Consider the following 18733-nt stretch of genomic DNA (forward strand, 5'->3'; position numbering starts at 1 on the left):
GACTTGTCCAGGGTGTACCTCACCTTTTGCCCAAATGCAGTTAGGATAGGCTCCAGCACCCCCCGCGACCCCCTTAGGGACAATCGGTAGAAAGTGGATGGATGGATGTAAGTCAATGTAAAAGTAGTGGCAACACACAAAGCGACAAACAGGGTAAGTAACAGGACTAAAACACTTTTGAGGCTCTTCAAAATAAAACACTTCTCTGCGCTCACCAATACTTGACAATATGTTAAGAAAATATCGGTCACACACATATTAACACAATAGGATCATTTGTGTACATCTGCGTGTACGTGTGTAAGATTTATACAGTGTATCTAAACCTAATTTGAGTCGTTATCTTGCAATCCCAAAATGCATTGCAACACGTGTTGCCATAGAAAACCAACATATGTGCCAACAAATCATTTTATTGTTCCAATTAATAAGATAATAAGTCAAAGACCTTTGCATTGTGTTGTAATATTATCACTGTAATATAATTGTATTGTATTATTGCACAGGGTAGAATACAAATGTGTACACATAAGTTTCCGATTTCAATAATTGCATTCTGAAAAGTGCATACAGGTCAAATCTGTTTTTTTCCATCAGATATGATATGATGCAAAGGATGTGAATTAGCAGGAAATAGAGGGTGCATTATGGAAGTATTATTGTAGCAAATGCATGTCATGTTTTGGTGTGGTGAAAATGTAAAATGGTACATTTTCTAAAAAATTTTTTTTGGAAAATGTCATTTTGTTTATATATTATATGCAATCTGTTGTGTTCCCAAATTTTTTTATTTTTTTTCAGTGTACATGAATGAAGGTGTGTGTTGCTGAACCCGACTTGGACATTATCTGGACTGGACCTGGTTTTAAAAACCCTTTAAACAAATCTAATTTCATTTACAACCTTGTCTGGTGAAGATTTTTTTTTTACATAAGATAAATAAATATTTTGTTGGATAAAAAAGAAAGTAAAACAATATAAAAATAATTACATTAAAAAAAGAAAAAATAATTAAATGAAAATGTAAGTGGACCAGCAGCACATACAATCAAGTGTGCTTCAGGGACTGTGTCCCCTGCAGAAGTGTTGTCCATGTTGTGGGAACCAGAAATATTGGTAGCAGAAAGAAACAACCCCTTTTGTGTGAGTGTGTGTGTATGAGTGTGCATGGGGGAGGGAGGTTTTTTTGTCATGTCATGTTTTGGTGAAAACTTAAAATGGTAAAAGTGGGCTGGGCCTGCAGATTGCGAAAGTAAGGCAAAGAGTGTCACTCTCCTACTCCTAAAGTGCAGCAGCAATACAAACTGAAGAACTGACGAGTGCAGCCTTGCAGAACTTTGTGTGGACAGTCACACCTACACCAGCAACAAGGAGGACCACCATGAAGGAAACCTTTTGCTTTCTTTTGACCCTCTTGTTTGCATGTGTTGCTGCAAAAAGTGACGGTGAGCAGCAGTATTTGTTTGACTTTGCAGAAGTGGTTGTTGCTTTAATGCGTTTACAACTCATTTTGTGTTTCAAACCTCCAAGTGTGTTATTAATCCTAAATCTTAGTCCTCCACTGTTGCTGAATTGTGTGTGTCCAAAGGCCATGTGGGTGTTGGCCAGCAGCCACCTGTGCAACTTGCAAATTTTCATTAAATCTCTTTTTACTTTGTCTTTAATCAAATTGTATTATTTTCCTATATATTCATTTAATTTTTACTGCTATTTTTTTATTTTTAACATTTAATTTGTTTTCCTATTTTCTTGTTAGTATTTTTTTTTTAAAAACACATTTCTTTTTTCTTGTCTTCTTTCCATCCCTGATTGATGTACAGTAGTACCTCAGTTTACAAGCTTAATTTGTTCCCTGACTGAGCTCTTAACTCAAAACACTTGTATCTGAAATCAACAACCATTGAAATGGAATTGGAATCAATTTAATCAGTGCTTGCACAATGTTAACATGTAAAAAATAACAACACACTTTTAGATAAGAATTATTGTATAAAAACAGTACAATCAAATGTGCTACTAACAACTACAGTAGTTTTAAGAAGTAACGTAATAATAGTGTACAGCAGTGTGAACGTATGCAGTATTTCTTCCCAGTTGCTTCTCTGTCAAACACACCATCGGCTGCTTTTTCATATATTTCATATCATCGACTCATTCTCCTTCAGTATGGTGCAGACTTGCAGTGCTGTGCTGCGCACCATATTTTTGATTGTTTATTTATGTAGTATGTATTACTATTTTTTGCTTGTCATTATGCTCTGTTACTCTATGTAAAAACCTGCACTGCAACAACGCAATTTCCCCATTCTGGAATAAATAAAAATCTATGCTATCCTAATCTAATCCTAATCGGCAACAAATGAACCCTGACTATTGGGTTTGCTGTAGGGCCTGTGTGACACAGCTCCCTGATAAGGAATTGGCCATAACTCAAGCCCTACGAGGCACTTGTGATTAAGGGCTATATACTGTAATTAAACTTTGATTGTTCTTTGACTTTTTACCCATTCATCTGATGAACCACTCCCTAACGTCTCTGTAGCAGATTATGTTAGATTACACAATATGTTTTGAAATCAACAGTGTAAAGCAACCTTACCTGACCTGTGCAGTCGGTGTACGATCAACCATGTATTGCAGGGCTGTCCAAACCATTGCCGTGACCCGAACGTTCCAACTTTGGCCTATAAAAACGTATAATGCCTCGTAACTTATATCGTAGTGTGTTTGTGCTGATTTGTGTGCGTGATTAAAAAAAAAAAGCAGACAAGATTGACGCAAATCCAACGAATCTTTGCGAATTAAGCGCAGTTTTGCTATTTTGTCTAAAGCCTGCAACTTCCTCGCACATTTTGGCCAATCGAATTTGTCTGTTAAATTATTTAGTGGCACTCAAACATGCATGTCAACGGTCTAATTATGTTTGTTTGAAAAAATACAATATTTTGTCATGACATGCTTTTCAATGCCAATCTTCATATTTTTTTACACTGGTATTGTTTTTGTGCGTGTGGTAGGTTTTCAATTCCAACTGTTCCTTTTTCACATACGCTTCTGTTCGATTCATTTCAAAATGGCCGCAATTTGACACGGAGGGCGGGTGCCTGTGGGCGGGGCTTACAACAAGTCGACCTGAAATAAGTTTTACGTGGACTTGCAGGTAAAACGCCATAGAAGAAGACAAGGGGGTCTTTTGATAAGGGTTTGGAAAGTTTGAAAACCCAGTTGCGTGATTGGCCACAGAAAGATGGACTCAGCCCTGTGATAGGATTAGCAAAGATGGTTTCGCGGAGACGATTGGCTGCCCCAACGTTGTACCATTTTGTGGCAGTTTTATTTACATGCATGCTCCATTTGGAGGAAGGAGGAAATATGAAGGAAGGCAAGATTGTTTTCTAATGTCTCCATGGTTTGGTTTAAAAATTTCGGGACTTATGCAGATCCCAAATACCCCACAGCAGGTACCACGCTGCAAAAAGTCAGTGTTCAAAAACAAGAAAAAAATATATAAAAATTAGGGGTATTTTATTTGAACTAAGCAAAATTATCTGCCAATAGAACAAGAACATTTGACTAGTCAAGACTTTCCAAAATAAGTAAAATTAGCTAACCTCAATGAACCCCAAAATACCCTAAAATAAGTATATTCTCATTAATAACAACTGCACTACCATACGAGTACGTATTTTCTATTGTTTCATTGAAAATAAAACAGCAAAGTCCATTTGGCTGTCATCTGTTTTAATATGAGACACAATTGTGTCAAAGTCATGATTTTTTTTTTTTTCATTCTTGAAATAAGAAATTATTACTTTAAACAAGTAGTTTTATACTTGTGAGTGTTGATGACACAGCTTTGCATCAGTTGATATTCTAGTTTCAAGCATGTTTTACTCAATATAGGTCATAAAATCTCAGCAACAAGCTGTAATATCTTACTGAGATCATTTAGGACCAAAACCCTTAAAAGAAGTAAAACACTCTAACATAAATTCTGCTTAGTGAGAAGAATTATCTTATCAGACAGAAAATAAGCAAATATCATCCTTATTTGAGATATTTTAATCTTACTTAGATTTCAGTTTTTGCAGTGCAATGGGTAGGAAATGTTGGATTTGCTTGATAGGGCCCACAAATGCTGAAGGGCTCAACTGGGGCTAAACAGATTTCTGACAGGGCTATAGCCCCCTCTAACCTTTGTGTAGCACCATCACTGACACAATTTATTCAGTTATTTAACCTTTATTTATTCAGGCTAAGACCATTAGGAACATATTCTTATCTGCCAAGCCGACTAAACAAATATACAGCATATAGATGACAGAGATGTTAAAGTGTGATGATGGTCTCTCATCCTCTCATTTACCAACATAAATGAGCGCTATGTATGGATCTCCACAGTTAAAAAATGCTCTTAATGTGCGAGTGTAAATGTGTTGGAACATAAACGAACGTTTAAGATGGAAACTTTTAAAAGGTAATAAACTATTACTATATACCGTATTTTCCGGACCATAGAGTGCATCGGATTATAAGGCGCACTGCCGATGAATGGTCTATGTTTGACCTTTTTTCATATATTAGGCGCACCGGATTATAGGGTGCATTAAAGGAGTCATATTATTATTATTTTTTCTAAACTGAAAACACTTCCTTGTGGTCTACATAACATGTAATGGTGGTTTGTTTGGTCAAAATGTTGCATAGATTATGTTTTACAGATCATCTTCAAGCCTCTTTCTGACAGTCGCTTCCGGATGTGCCGTTTTGTGGGCGGTCTTATTTACGTGGCTCACCTTCGGCAGCGTCTTCTCCCAGTCATCTTTGTTGTAGCGGTGTAGCATACAAGGACGGGAGTGGAAGAAGTGTTAAAAGATGGAGCTAACTGTTTTAATGACATTTAGGCTTTACTTCAATCAATAACGGAGCAGCATCTCCTCATCCGGAAACAACCACACCGGAAATGTGTCCTGTGAAAAACCGTCCGACCCGAACTCTAATAACTTTGATTGATTAAATTAGATTTAAACTTTTATTAGTAGATTGCAAAGGAAGAGAATACATTATATGAAACAGTACAGTTTACACATTACAGTACATATTCCGTACAATTGACCACTAAATGGTAACACCCGAATAAGTTTTTAAACTTGTTCAAGTCGGGGTCCACGTTAATCAATTTATTAACTAAAGTTCCTTGGGTGAATAATGTAAACTCACTACACCGGTATGTTTTAGCGATTTCATGGCGAGTTTACTGACAGATTTCAGTAAGAACTTTACACTACTTTATATTAGAAATGGCAACAGCGGAGGATGAATGTCATATAACAAGAAGAAGCTTATCAACAACGGTGTCGGCGCGGACGCGCGCAATTTTTCAGGATTTACGCTGATCCCAAATACAGATCAGCAGATACCAGAAGGTAAGCAAAGTTGCTTTTGCGTAATATTGCGAAACAAAATGGCAGATAATGTCTTACCTTATACACACACCATAATAATACTCGTATGTTTAATGCGCCGACAATCCTTCAAGCGGTGCAGCTTCATAGCTTATCAAAGTCGTACTAAAACATTTTGATAGATTTTTGAGCGCCGTGTGTAATGTTCTATATTTTCAATGGAACGTTTAAAATATTGGTTTTGTTTACTTGAGACCCATCATAGTACAGGCTACACGTAATTCTTATGTTTGACTGCCATCTACTGGTCACACTTATAATTACACCATGTACCAAATAAAATAGCTTTGAGGTGGGTGAGCTCGACCAAACTTATTCCTTACATTAGGCGCACCGGGTTATAAGGCGCACTGTCGAGTTTTGAGGGGAAAAAATGATTTTAAGTGCGCATTATAGTCCGGAAAATACTGTAAATGTGTGCTTCTCCTGCCATTTAGTGTCTACAATTAAGTCTGTGGTGTAAAATGAGTAAAACATCAACACAGTATTTTCCATTTTGTGTTGAAATCCTGTGCTTCTTAAAACATTGATAACAAATTCCTCAAATCACAAATTGATTCAGTGTTACTGAAAAAGATAAGCCTAATCGTAAAAACATTGCAACTTTTGCTGCAACTTTCTGAAAAAGAGGCCACAAATTCAATCAGTTTAGGCCACAACAATCACGAAAAAAAAAAAGCCTGCGAAATCCTGGAGGAACTGCCACAATCCAATTTTTTGGCAGGGGTACTTAGAATTGTCCTAACCCACTGATTGTATACGACGCAAGGATTCTGACTCAGCGCTTTTATCTTGACAGCACCCATAGTCCACACAGCGCTCGGGAGCCTGAAAGGTGACTATGTGAGTGTGAAGGGGAAGGAGACGGGGGTCTATGCCTACCTGAGTGTCCCCTTTGCCAAGCCCCCCCTTGGCCCTGCTCTGAGACTGTCTGCACCCCAGGATGTGGACAGGTGGGAAGGTGTGAGAGACGCCACCAAGCAGCCTCCCATGTAAGCGTTACTAAAGTATACTCTTAACCAAAATCAAGTCAATGTGTTTTCTGCCATGTTATGTGTTTTTATGCATTTGTACATTTTTTTTTTTAAATATTCCTTTTCAGATGCATGCAAAATAGACAGATTCTCCTCGATGTGTCTGAACTGCTCGGCGGCTTAATTCCAGAAATTCCTGACGTTTCAGAAGACTGCCTTTACCTCAACATCTATACTCCTGAGAGCAGAGCTCATGATGCTAAACTCCCAGTAAGAACCCCTTGGTACTAGTTTTGGACTGTTGCTGTAGTTGATGTAGTGGTGGACACTGGAGTTTGTTTATTAAGATCCCCATTGGCTACTGCCATAGCAGCCGCTGTTCTTCCTGGGCTCTAAAATTTCAAAAAGGCTTTTACACATGCACAACGTTAAGGCAAAAGGGATTATACACTTTCATACATAACAGATAACTCCACGGTCAAAATAAAACTGCTCCATGTTAGGCTATAAAAGGATCAAATGGAAGCCATAAAAATACAATATTGTTTACAAAACAAAAGGTAAAAAATATTTGCACTCGATCCAGTTAGAAACCAGAACATAGACCAAAAAGCAAAAATAAATTAGTGTACATTTTAGTTAGTGCTGTCAAATTATTTTTTTAAGTCATATTAATCACACTTTTGAATTTGGGTTATCTTGATTAATTGCAGGTTATTGCTCGCTTGCACAATCTAAATTAATTTAAAGAGAGAGCCCGATATTTTGACACAAATGCAATTTTATTGTCAGAATATCATCTCGGAACATTTAAAAGTTGATTAAAAGTGTTACTTTGTTCAAAACTTGGCAACAGTTTCATCTAAAGTCCCATTGGAGTGAATTTTGAAGTTAAATTTGCCAGCGAGCACACCAGCTCACTCGCCTTTGCACTGACGTATGCATTGACCTGATCACTGCGCCTTTCAGGTCCACGACTAAGGTAAAGCAGCATGTACATTCAAAATAAGTTGTGTGATTATTCTGTGTACATACATTATTACTAATAATCATAATCATTATTTTTGACAGCCCTAGTACATGTATAAAGTCTTAATCTTTTACAAAAAGTTACTGAATTCATCATTCCCATGATCAGAAATTGAAGGAAATTCCAAGCCACCATTGCTCTCTATTGCAGTGTCATCTGCATTAAATTACTTTGAGAAAGAGGTATCAAGAAGCGACTTTCTGTTGACTGACACGTGGAATGTTGTATGTTGTAAAATATCATTGGCTTTCTTATTGTTAAAATTGTTTTTCTAACACAATTGAAAACCGAAAAATCAATCCGACCCTTCACAGTTAACCAAGACTGATAGAAATGTATTCGTGTAACACACGTCCTAATTGGACAGTTAAGGACGCTTCATTTTGAGCAACATACAGTCACAGGACAATGATCTAAATGGGACAAAACTGATGATTTAACCAGAATTTTCATAACACTATTCGGTAAACATTTTTTACAGTGCTTTATTACTGCCATACTTCTGCCAATTTTCAATAAAATCTTATCAATTTGGCTGTTCAAATTTAACATACTGTTTTCCCTCACCACACTGCGCTTCAAATATTGCGACTTCACCATATTGCAGATTTGTATTTATTAATTTTAAACATAAATTAAGCATTTTTAAGCAGATACATAGCTAAATAAACTAAAAGTATATACTAGAGTAGTATTGGCTACTATTGGAGAGCAAACCAATTAGAGTGTGCTGTTGAGTATTGTGGTCACTGATTGGCTCAGCCTCAGACAGCATTACTATACTGAAATAAAAGAATGTAAAGGTGACCAAAGTGTAATTTCATGTCTGGAGGGCTCTTATAATGTTGAAAAATGTATTTAGAAGCTCATAAACGGGCTTTTTATGCTCTTGCTTTGAAAATATTTCATTTAAATTTGCGGAAATTCATTTATCACATGCCCTGAACCAATTAACTGCGATAAACCAGGGATGGTTGTATTGTCTACATTGACACCGAGTAGCTTTACTTCAGTAACCTGTTCAATGACAAAACCTTCCACTGTCAAATTCAGCACAGCTCATTCTTTTAAAATATATTTCTAACATACATTTACTATTCTCTGTAATAATAATCCTTGTATTTTCTTTAATCCAATTTTCTCTCCATTTTAGTTTGGCATTTAAATTATTATTAAGTTTGATAGTTTTGTGCCTTGAGTGAACGCTGAAAAAAGAAGCCGACTAAAAACAAATACAAATGATTCTCAGGAGGGTAAACCAGACCAAAGTCTTTTTAGTATTCATAATCAGTATTTCATTTAAACATTAAAAAAAAGCAAAATATGAGTATGTTTTGTCTTTGTTTGACCAGGTGATGGTGTGGATCCATGGTGGCGGGTTTGCTATAGGATCAGCTTCATCGTTTGATGGATCTGTTTTGGCTGCTTATCAGGATGTGGTGGTGGTTCTGATCCAGTATCGCTTGGGAATTTTGGGCTTTTCCAGGTAATTATTATTGTAAAACCATCCACAGAACATCGGAGTGACAACTTCCTTAAAGAAAAAGGAGAGTGAAGTTCAATGAAAATACAGGAGACAAGGAGAAGTGTGCAACAGTTATTTATCCTCTAATTCTGTTCATGGTATCATATTTTTTGACGTACACAATGTATCCTGTTTGCTAATAGCAAAGTATTGAATGTGGGAAATGATTGTACATTATGGGAATTCATCGTACATTGTACACAGGGTGAAATTATCGTTTAAATGCAATATTTAGCGTACAATGTTATGCCGAGGTATAGTTAAAACAATTTTATAGACCAATTATACTATTTATAGTCACAATGGAGAGTGTGTGCTGGGGCCAATGTACGGCCCCAGCCACCCAGAGAGCCTAGCACAAAACAGCAGGTGCAGTGCCCAGGGAACAAGGGACCTCCGGTCCCACACAGCCAGGCCGGCCAGCGACACAAACCCCAATTTGTTGTAACAGTACAGTGGGAGAAGGAGACGGCACGGAGGCAGGGACGTCATTAATTTGCAACATGTTTATTAATATACAAGAATGAAGTGTGTGACTAATCCAAATACAAACCCCATTTCCATATGAGTTGGGAAATTGTGTTAGATGTAAATATAAACGGAATACAATGATTTGCAAATCATTTTCAACCCATATTCAGTTGAATATGCTACAAAGACAACATATTTGATGTTCAAACTGATAAACTTTTTTTTTTTTTGCAAATAATCCTTAACTTTAGAATTTGATGCCAGCAACACGTGACAAAGAAGTTGGGAAAGGTGGCAATAAATACTGATAAAGTTGAGGAATGCTCATCAAACACTTATTTGGAACATCTCACAGGTGAACAGGCAAATTGGGAACAGGTGGGTGCCATGATTGCGTATAAAAGTAGATTCCAGGAAATGCTCAGTCATTCACAAACAAGGATGGGGCGAGGGTCACCACTTTGTCAACAAGTGTGTGAGCAAGTTGTTGAACAGTTTAAGAAAAACCTTTCTCAACCAGCTATTGCAAGGAATTTAGGGATTTCACCATCTACGGTCCGTAATATCATCAAAGGGTTCAGAGAATCTGGAGAAATCACTGCACGTAAGCAGCTAAGCCCGTGACCTTCGATCCCTCAGGCTGTACTGCATCAACAAGCGACATCAGTGTGTAAAGGATATCACCACATGGGCTCAGGAACACTTCAGAAACCCACTGTCAGTAACTACAGTTGGTCGCTACATCTGTAAGTGCAAGTTAAAACTCTCCTATGCAAGGCGAAAACCGTTTATCAACAACACCCAGAAACGCCGTCGGCTTCGCTGGGCCTGAGCTCATCTAAGATGGACTGATACAAAGTGGAAAAGTGTTCTGTGGTCTGACAAGTCCACATTTCAAATTTTTTTTGGAAACTGTGGACGTCGTGTCCTCTGGACCAAAGAGGAAAAGAACCATCCGGATAGTTTTAGGCGCAAAGTTGAAAAGCCAGCATGTGTGATGGTATGGGGGTGTATTAGTGCCCAAGACATGGGTAACTTACACATCTGTGAAGGCGCCATTAATGCTGAAAGATACATACAGGTTTTGGAGCAACATATGTTGCCATCCAAGCAACGTTACCATGGACGCCCCTGCTTATTTCAGCAAGATAATGCCAAGCCACGTGTTACATCAACGTGGCTTCATAGTAAAAGAGTGCAGGTACTAGACTGGCCTGCCTGTAGTCCAGACCTGTCTCCCATTGAAAATGTGTGGCGCATTATGAAGCCTAAAATACCACAACGGAGACCCCCGGACTATTGAACAACTTAAGCTGTACATCAAGCAAGAATGGGAAAGAATTCCACCTGAGAAGCTTAAAAATGTGTCTCCTTAGTTCCCAAACGTTTACTGAGTGTTGTTAAAAGGAAAGGCCATGTAACACAGTGGTGAACATGTCCTTTCCCAACTACTTTGGCACGTGTTGCAGCCATGAAATTCTAAGTTAATTATTATTTGCAAAAAAAAATAAAGTTTATGAGTTTGAACATCAAATATCTTGTCTTTGTAGTGCATTCAATTGAATATGGGTTGAAAAGGATTTGCAAATCATTGCATTCCGTTTATATTTACATCTAACACAATTTCCCAACTCATACGGAAACGGGGTTTGTATATATGGTGTGACTATGTGAAGCGATTATATGTAAAGTGTTACCGCGTTGTGTTGAAGGTGCATGTTGAGATCAGTGCGGATGTCCAGAAAGGGCAAGGCAGGCTTGGAGGTCCGGGGACAGGCAGGTGGTCAGGGTCTGGAGCAAGGCGTCGTTGTCCGTGAGGTCGAGATCCGAGAAGGCAGCAGGAAGTCCAGAGGGGATCCGGGGAGACGAGACACATAGTTCGAAACCAGGGAATGACGAAGGGCTGCTGGATGACGACACAGGACAAGACACAATGAGCACAACGGAGGGGAAACACATAGGCAAGGAAGCTAGAGACGTGTAAGGCTTACTGTACCGGGACAAGTAGCTACGTTCTGGCACCGGAACGCAGGACGCGCTGGCTTATGAAGGCAGGGATCTCATCAGCGTCAGGTGTGTTGATTGTAGAGTGAGAGCAGCCGAGCCTCCTGCAGGAGAGGAACGCCCGTGGGCTCAGCGGAGCGCATAGCAGAGTGAAAGGCGGCAGGTGTTTGAACCATAACATTTTTAATAGAAAGAAATACAATTGTTAAAAATAAACAAACAAAACAAAAGATGCTTTTTTTCTTAAATGTACCATTTTAATAGGTTACTGTATCTTCAAAAGGGTATTATTTTACCAAACAAATCTAAATAAATTGTCCACTTCAGCCATCTTTTCTTTAACCCTCAAATGTAATGTGAGTCATTGACCATTGTCCATATTTCCTTTATAATTACCAGCCGCAGATTCGGGTTCAAGTTTGTACCTCATCTTGTAATGGCTTTCACAGAAGCTGTAAAAAGCACCTTTGCCGTCTTTTCGTATTTCTGACACTTGCAGACATTTTGATGCAACTTCAGAAGCATATTTGTCCACGTAGCCGTGATCACAATGTACAGCCTAATAAGAGTTTGACTTAATGGTTGCATCGTCCTGTGCCAGGAGTGTGTTTGACTGATGTGCAACACTGATTGGTGTGTGATGCGTGTCTCATGTAGCACAGGAGATGAGCACATGTCCGGTAACTTTGGCTTGCTGGATCAGGTCCAAGCACTCCGCTGGGTCCAGAAGCACATTCACAACTTTGGAGGAGACCCATCTTCTGTGACCATATTTGGAGAGTCTGCTGGCGGAGTGAGCGTTTCCCTGCTGGTGAGGATCAACTTCTTTGTTCAGAGTGGTGCACGTTCACAGAGACCCTGATTGTGGTTTGATCCCCAGCTTCTCTCACCTTTGTCCCACGGCCTGATCCACCGAGCCATCGCTGAAAGTGGCACTGCTGCAATGGACGCATTAGTGACGAATGATCCTCTACCCGTAACCAAGGTTGATGCATCTTCAGTCAAAAATAGTTGTGGGGTTTCACGACGTCATGTTTAACCCAGTCCTTCGTGTTCTGCGTCTTCAGGCTATCGCCAATAGAACAGGATGTAACATTGAGAGTACACAACACATCGCTGACTGCATGAAAAACCTGGATCTGGACACCATTTTGAAAGTTACAGAACAGGTATGCAGAATGGATTTAAACTTGTGAGGAATTAAACTCACCATTTACAAACCTTTTAATGACAAAATAGATCAACATACATTATTGTTAAACAAATGGTGTGAATGAATTATTAGTAATGGATATGGAGAAGAGTTAGAATTGAATAAGCTCTGCTTTTTTCTACTCATTATCGACCTAAACAAAAATAGTATCATACTTTCTTTTCTTTTTTTTAAATATGGTGCAAATTAATTAGTAATGGTCATGGAGAAAAAGTAGGATTAAATAAACGTTGCTTCTTCCTACCCCTTTTAGACTAAACAAAAATAGTGTAGGAGTGTATGTGAAAATATGATGCAAATTACCGGTAATTATTAGTTATGACATAGAGAAGGGGTGTGACTAAATCAGATCTGCTTCTTCCTACTCCTTTTCAGACTAAATTAATAGTCAATATGGTGTGATTGCATTATTATTAATGGGCATGTAAAAGCGGTAGGAATAAACAGCCCGCTTCTTCCTACTCTTTTTTTGGAGTGAACATAAATAGCGTAAGCGTCAACTTGTTGAACATACTGTATGTGTGATATGAATGAATTATCAGTAATAGGCTGCCATGGATGCAGTATATGATTTAATTATTAGTAACGGACATGGAATAGGGGTAGAAATAAACCGTCTGCACTATACTTAATTATTAGTAATTGACATAGGTATATAATTAAATAAGATTCTTCTTCCTACTCCTTTTTGGACTAAACATAAAATAGTGTAAGCCTCAATTTATTAAACATACTGTATGATGTAAATTATTTATCAGTAAGGGATATGGAGAAGGGGTAGGATTAAATAAATGTTGCTTCTTACTACTCCTTTTCAGACTAAACATGAAATAGTATAATGGTCAACATGTTAAATATACGGTGCAAATGAATTATTAGTAATGGACACGGAGACGGTGGAGCATTAATACAAAACCCAAAGCTAGTGAAGTTGGCACGTTGTGTAATTTGTAAATAAAAACAGAATACAATGATTTGCAAATCCTTTTCAACGTATATTCAATTGAATAGACTGCAAAGACAAGATATTTAATGTTTGAACTGAGAAACATATATTTTTTTGCAAATAATTAACTTAGAATTTAATGGCGGCAACACATTGCAAAAAAGTTGACAAAGGGGCATTTTTACCACTGTGTTACATGGCCTTTCCTTTTAACAACACTTAGTAAACATTTAGGAACTGAGGAGACCAATTTTTGAAGCTTTTCAGGTGGAATTCTTTGCCGTTCTTGCTTGATGTACAGCTTCAGTTGTTCAACAGTCCGGGGTCTCCGTTGTGGTATTTTAGGCTTCATAATGCGCCACACATTTTCAATGGGAGACAGGTCTGGACTACAGGCAGGCCAGTCTAGTACCCGCACTCTTTTACTATGAAACCACACTGTTGTGACACGTGCAGAATGTGGCTTGGCATTGTCTTGCTGAAATAAGCAGGGGCGTCCATGAAAAAGTCGTTGCTTGGATGGCAACATATGTTGCTCCAAAACCTGTATGTACCTTTCAGCATTAATGGTGTCATCACAGATGTGTAAGTTACCCATGTCTTGGGCACTAATACACCCCCATACCATCACAGATGCTGGCTTTTCAACTTTGCACCTATAACAGTCCAGACTGTTCTTTTCCTTTTTGGTCCGAAGGACATGACGTCCACAATTTCCAAAAACAATTTGAAATGTGGACTCGTCATACCACAGAACACTTTTCCACTCTGCATCAGTCCATCTTAGATGAGCTCGGGCCCAGCGAAGCCGGCAGCGTTTCTGGGTGTTGTTGATAAATGACTTTCGCTTTGCATAGTAGAGTTTTAACTTGCACTTACAGATGTAGCGACAAACTGTAGTTACTGACAGTGGTTTTCTGAAGTCTTCCTGAGCCCATCTAGTGATATCCTTTACACACGGATGTCGCTTTTTGATGAAGTACGGCCTGAGGGATCGATGGTCACGGGCCTTGCCGCTTATGTGCAGTGATTTCTCCAGATTCTCTGAACCTTTTGATGATATTACAGACTGTAGATGGTGAAATCCCTAAATTCCTTGCAATAGCTCGTTGAGAAATGTTGTTCTTAAACTGTTCGACAATTTGCTCACACATTTGTTCACAAAGTGGTGACCCTCGCCCCATCCTTGTTTGTGAATGACTAAGCATTTCAAGGAAGCTGCTTTTATCTCCAATCATGGCACCCACCTGTTCTCAATTAGCCTGTTCACCTGTGTTTGATGAGCATTCATCAACTTTGTCAATCTTTTTTGCCACTTGTGCCACCTTTTTTGAAACATGTCGCAGACATCAAAACTCCTCCAACTCCTGCTGGCCCCACTATAGACTGGACTCTCACTATTATGTTAGATCCACTATGGACTGGACTCTCACAATATTATGCTAGATCCATTCGACGTCCATTGCACCGGTCGCCTGGGGGGCGGGGGGTCCCCACATCTGCGGTCCCCTCCAAGGTTTCTCATCGTCATCCCATTGGGTTGAGTTTTTTTCTTGCCCTGATGTGGGATCTGAGCCGAGGATGTCGTTGTGGCTTGTGCAGCCCTTTGAGACACTCGGGATTTAGGGCTACATAAGTAAACGATTGATTGATTGATTGAAAATTCCAAATGAGCTCAAATTTGCAAAAAATTAAGTTTTCCAGTTCGAACGTTAAGTATCTTGTCTTTGCAGCGTATTCAATTGAATATAAGTTGAAAAGGATTTGCAAATCATTGTATTCTGTTTTTATTTACGATTTGCGAGCTTCATTGGTTTTGGGTTTTGTAAATAAACTCTGCTTCTTCCTACTCCCTTTCAAAATAAACAAATTGTGTAAGAGTCATCATGTAAAAAATATGGTGTGAATTATCAATAATGAACATGGAGAAGGAGTAGGATTAAATAAACTCTGCTTCTCCCTTTTACTAAACATAACATTTAGTCAAATTCAACATGGTAAACATATGGTGCTAATGAAGTATTAGTAACAAGCATGGAGAACAGAGGATTAAATAAACTTTGCTTCTTCTAACTTCTTTTCCGGCTAAACATGAATAGTGTAAGAGTTGTGTAAAAATATGGTGCAAATGAATTATTAATAATGGATATGGAGAAGGTGTAAGATTAAATAAGGTCTGCTTCCTACTCCTTTTCAGACTTATCAAATGAAATATTGTAAGAGTCAATTTATTAAACACACTGTATGATGTGAATGAATGATCTGTTATCGGCACATAGAAGGGGTAGGATTAAATTGGCTGTACTTCTTCCTACTCCTTTTTGAACTAAACAAAAAATATTACTCCAAGAGGCAACACGTAAAAATGTTGTCAATGAATCATCAGTAATGGGCATGGAGAAAGGGTGGGATTGAATGGAATATTCTGCCTACTCCTTTTCAGACTAAATGTGAACTATTGTAAGTCTACATGTAAAAGATATGGTCTGAATTAATTTGCACAAATAGACACAAGAGAAGGGGTAGGGTTAAATAAGATCTGCTTCTACATACTCCTTTTCGGACTAAAAACATGAATTATTTAAGAGTCACCATCAGAATCAGAATAATCTTTATTAGCCGAGCATGTTTTACACACAATGAGTTTGACTTGGTACTGTGCTCTCTTTGTTCAATGCAAGGAACAAGGAAAAACGCAACAATGTAATAGAAATGGCGCAAATTAATTCTAAGTAACAAGCATGGAGAAGGGTGAGGATTAAACAAATTCTGCTTCTTCCGACTCCTTTTTGGAAATTGTAAATTGTGCATGTGCAATTGTGATGTCCCTCAATGTAACTTGTTGAACAAGTTCAACACAAATATTTACAATTTGTGTGTATTGAAATTACTAACGAGGTGGTCATTTTCTTGTGGCTGCTGTCTCTTATCTTCCCAAGGAAAAAACTATGAAAATTTCCGTTAATATCGATGGAGTCTTCCTGAAAAAACCTGTGAATGAGCTGTTTGAGAAACGGGAAATTCTGAATGTACCTTTCATGACTGGTGTCAACAATGACGAAGGCGGCTGGTTGCTTCCTGCTGTAAGTGCCATCCATTCAGTTTGTGCCCAGAAGTTGCACTCAAGAAAAAACCCTCATATACTTGCTTTTTTTTAGTTCATGGCTCCCCCAAACTGGACTGAAGGAATGGACCGAGAGCAGATTGTTAACAGTTTTTCTGCCTTCAACTCCAATGTAAGAAGGTTCATAATATTCTATTCCTTTGTGTCACTGCTCCCTTTGAGTGTTTTTCTATAAACGGTCTTTTCCAGCCTGAAGAATCCATCATCACGGATCTGATGGTAGACGAATATGTCGGAGTTGGCAAAGACCGTGCAAAAATTAGAGACGCTTTTACCGAGATGCTGGGAGATATGCTGTTTGTCATTCCTGCCATTAAGACTGCAAATGCTCACAGAGGTATTCTTATACAGGAGTACACAAAATGCTGTTCTTTTTGAAGACGCTGCATACACTTTCTGCCTCATAGATGCAGGTGTCCCAGTGTACTTGTACGAGTACCAGCATTCCCCTCACTTTTTGAGAGCTCGAAGGCCAAGCTTTGTTAAGAGTGACCACGGAGACGAGATTTTCACCGTTTTCGGATTTTGCTTTACCACGGCCCACATCCGATTAACTGGTGAGATCTTAAATGATGTCTGTTTATTGTTTATTGTATTAATAATCTTTGTTTTAGATGCATGTCCGGAGGAGGAAGAACAACTTAGCAAGACCGTGATGAGAACCTGGGGTGCCTTTGCTCGCACAGGGTAACAAACCTGGTTGATTACGTTGCAAAGCGAGAATCAAGCATTAAGACGTCTTCTTGTTGCATTTATGTAGGTCTCCTAATGGGGATGGACTTGCTCACTGGCCAAACTATGGAGGAGAAGAACACTTCCTGGCAATAAGTGAAAAGAAGCAAGTCACTGGTCAGCACTTGAAACAGTCTCGCTTTGTCTTCATGACTCAGATCCTGCCAGAGAAACTTCGACTGCATCAGGAGAAGCTGAAGCGTAGTGACCTGTAGCAGACGGACATCATTTCAACCCGATGATCGATTGTGATGCACTTACTTGAGGTGGTTAAACTGATGAATGCAGTTAACAATACTTAGGTAGATGCTTTATTGATCCCGCAGGATATATTCTAAAATCAATGCAATTGTATGAAAGTTTGAAACAAGATATTTTCATTGACTGTAAGAGACGTGCACTTTTTACAGTTTCAAAAATGCTATCCCAAAAAATAAAGAATTGAACGGGTAAACTTTAATGAAATGTATCATTTACAGTGTTGGGTTAGTTACTGAAAACCAGTAACTAGTTACAATTAGTAGTTACTTTATTTCAAGAGTAACTCAGTTACTAACTCAGTTACTTACACCAAAAAGTAATGCGTTACTGTGAAAAGTAACTATTTAGTTACTTCTTTTTTCCCCCTTTTTTTTAAGGCTCCCATTAATGCCCTTTTAGCCTTCATTTCAGTACCGTTATTGCACTGGAGAATAATACAATCTGTTGATCAACTTGACATGCATTTGCATCACTGAACTCAGAAAGCAATGTGGTCTACATACAACACACAAAGACAAAGATATGTTTCAAAGGGCCAATTTATTTCAGGCCAGAAAAAATTGACAAAACTATTTTAAATAGCTGCAACATAATGGCACTTTAACTTGAACTCTAAGTAGATAGGATCTTTGATCCAAGACACAACTTACATTTAACTAAAATGTTATTTTCTTTGTGCTCGACAAAAGAAAAGTATTGAGAATGTCTCCATGTTAAAAAACTCGACTTCTGGCTTCGCCATGATGTCTTGTTAGTTGTTATGAGAGTAGCGTATGTGTGTGTGTGTGTGTGTGGCCCTTTAAGATATGACAGCATGAGGGGTGAGTGACGTCAGTGAGTGAGTGGGCGAGAGAGGTGAGGGAGCGGCGACAGTGAGTGTGTGCAGGTGTTCTAGCTTGGTGGATGGCTGCGTGCAATAAAGTCACAAAGTTGCAACAAACCGCCGGCCTCGTCATTCACCCTCAGCTGTAAAGACCCTCTTCCGGGT

General features: G+C 38.6%; 1 protein-coding gene across 1 annotated transcript; it reads left to right on the top strand.

Annotated features, from left to right (window-relative positions):
• Positions 1-1245: 1245 nt before the first annotated feature.
• Positions 1246-18151, top strand: LOC133641858 (fatty acyl-CoA hydrolase precursor, medium chain-like). The gene is made up of 13 exons (XM_062035937.1): positions 1246-1445; positions 6265-6457; positions 6568-6709; positions 8822-8955; positions 12127-12280; positions 12350-12454; positions 12537-12638; positions 16568-16711; positions 16787-16864; positions 16942-17089; positions 17160-17309; positions 17367-17439; positions 17513-18151. The coding sequence occupies exons 1-13, from the start codon at positions 1382-1384 to the stop codon at positions 17697-17699; spliced, it is 1674 nt and encodes a 557-aa protein (XP_061891921.1). The 5' UTR covers positions 1246-1381; the 3' UTR covers positions 17700-18151.
• The last annotated feature ends 582 nt before the right edge of the window (positions 18152-18733 follow it).

Source organism: Entelurus aequoreus, linkage group LG24, assembly GCF_033978785.1.
Source record: "Entelurus aequoreus isolate RoL-2023_Sb linkage group LG24, RoL_Eaeq_v1.1, whole genome shotgun sequence".
Lineage (NCBI taxonomy): Eukaryota > Metazoa > Chordata > Actinopteri > Syngnathiformes > Syngnathidae > Entelurus > Entelurus aequoreus.

What these genes read in the sequence shown, in the direction of transcription:
- LOC133641858 (XM_062035937.1), top strand. Translation starts at nt 1,382, where the DNA reads ATGAAGGAAACCTTTTGCTTTCTTTTGACCCTCTTGTTTGCATGTGTT. An exon ending in ATCCTCTACCCGTAACCAAG is followed by an intron (nt 12,455 to 12,536) that starts GTTGATGCATCT and finishes CTGCGTCTTCAG; the next exon opens with GCTATCGCCAATAGAACAGG. An exon ending in GGTGCCTTTGCTCGCACAGG is followed by an intron (nt 17,440 to 17,512) that starts GTAACAAACCTG and finishes GCATTTATGTAG; the next exon opens with GTCTCCTAATGGGGATGGAC.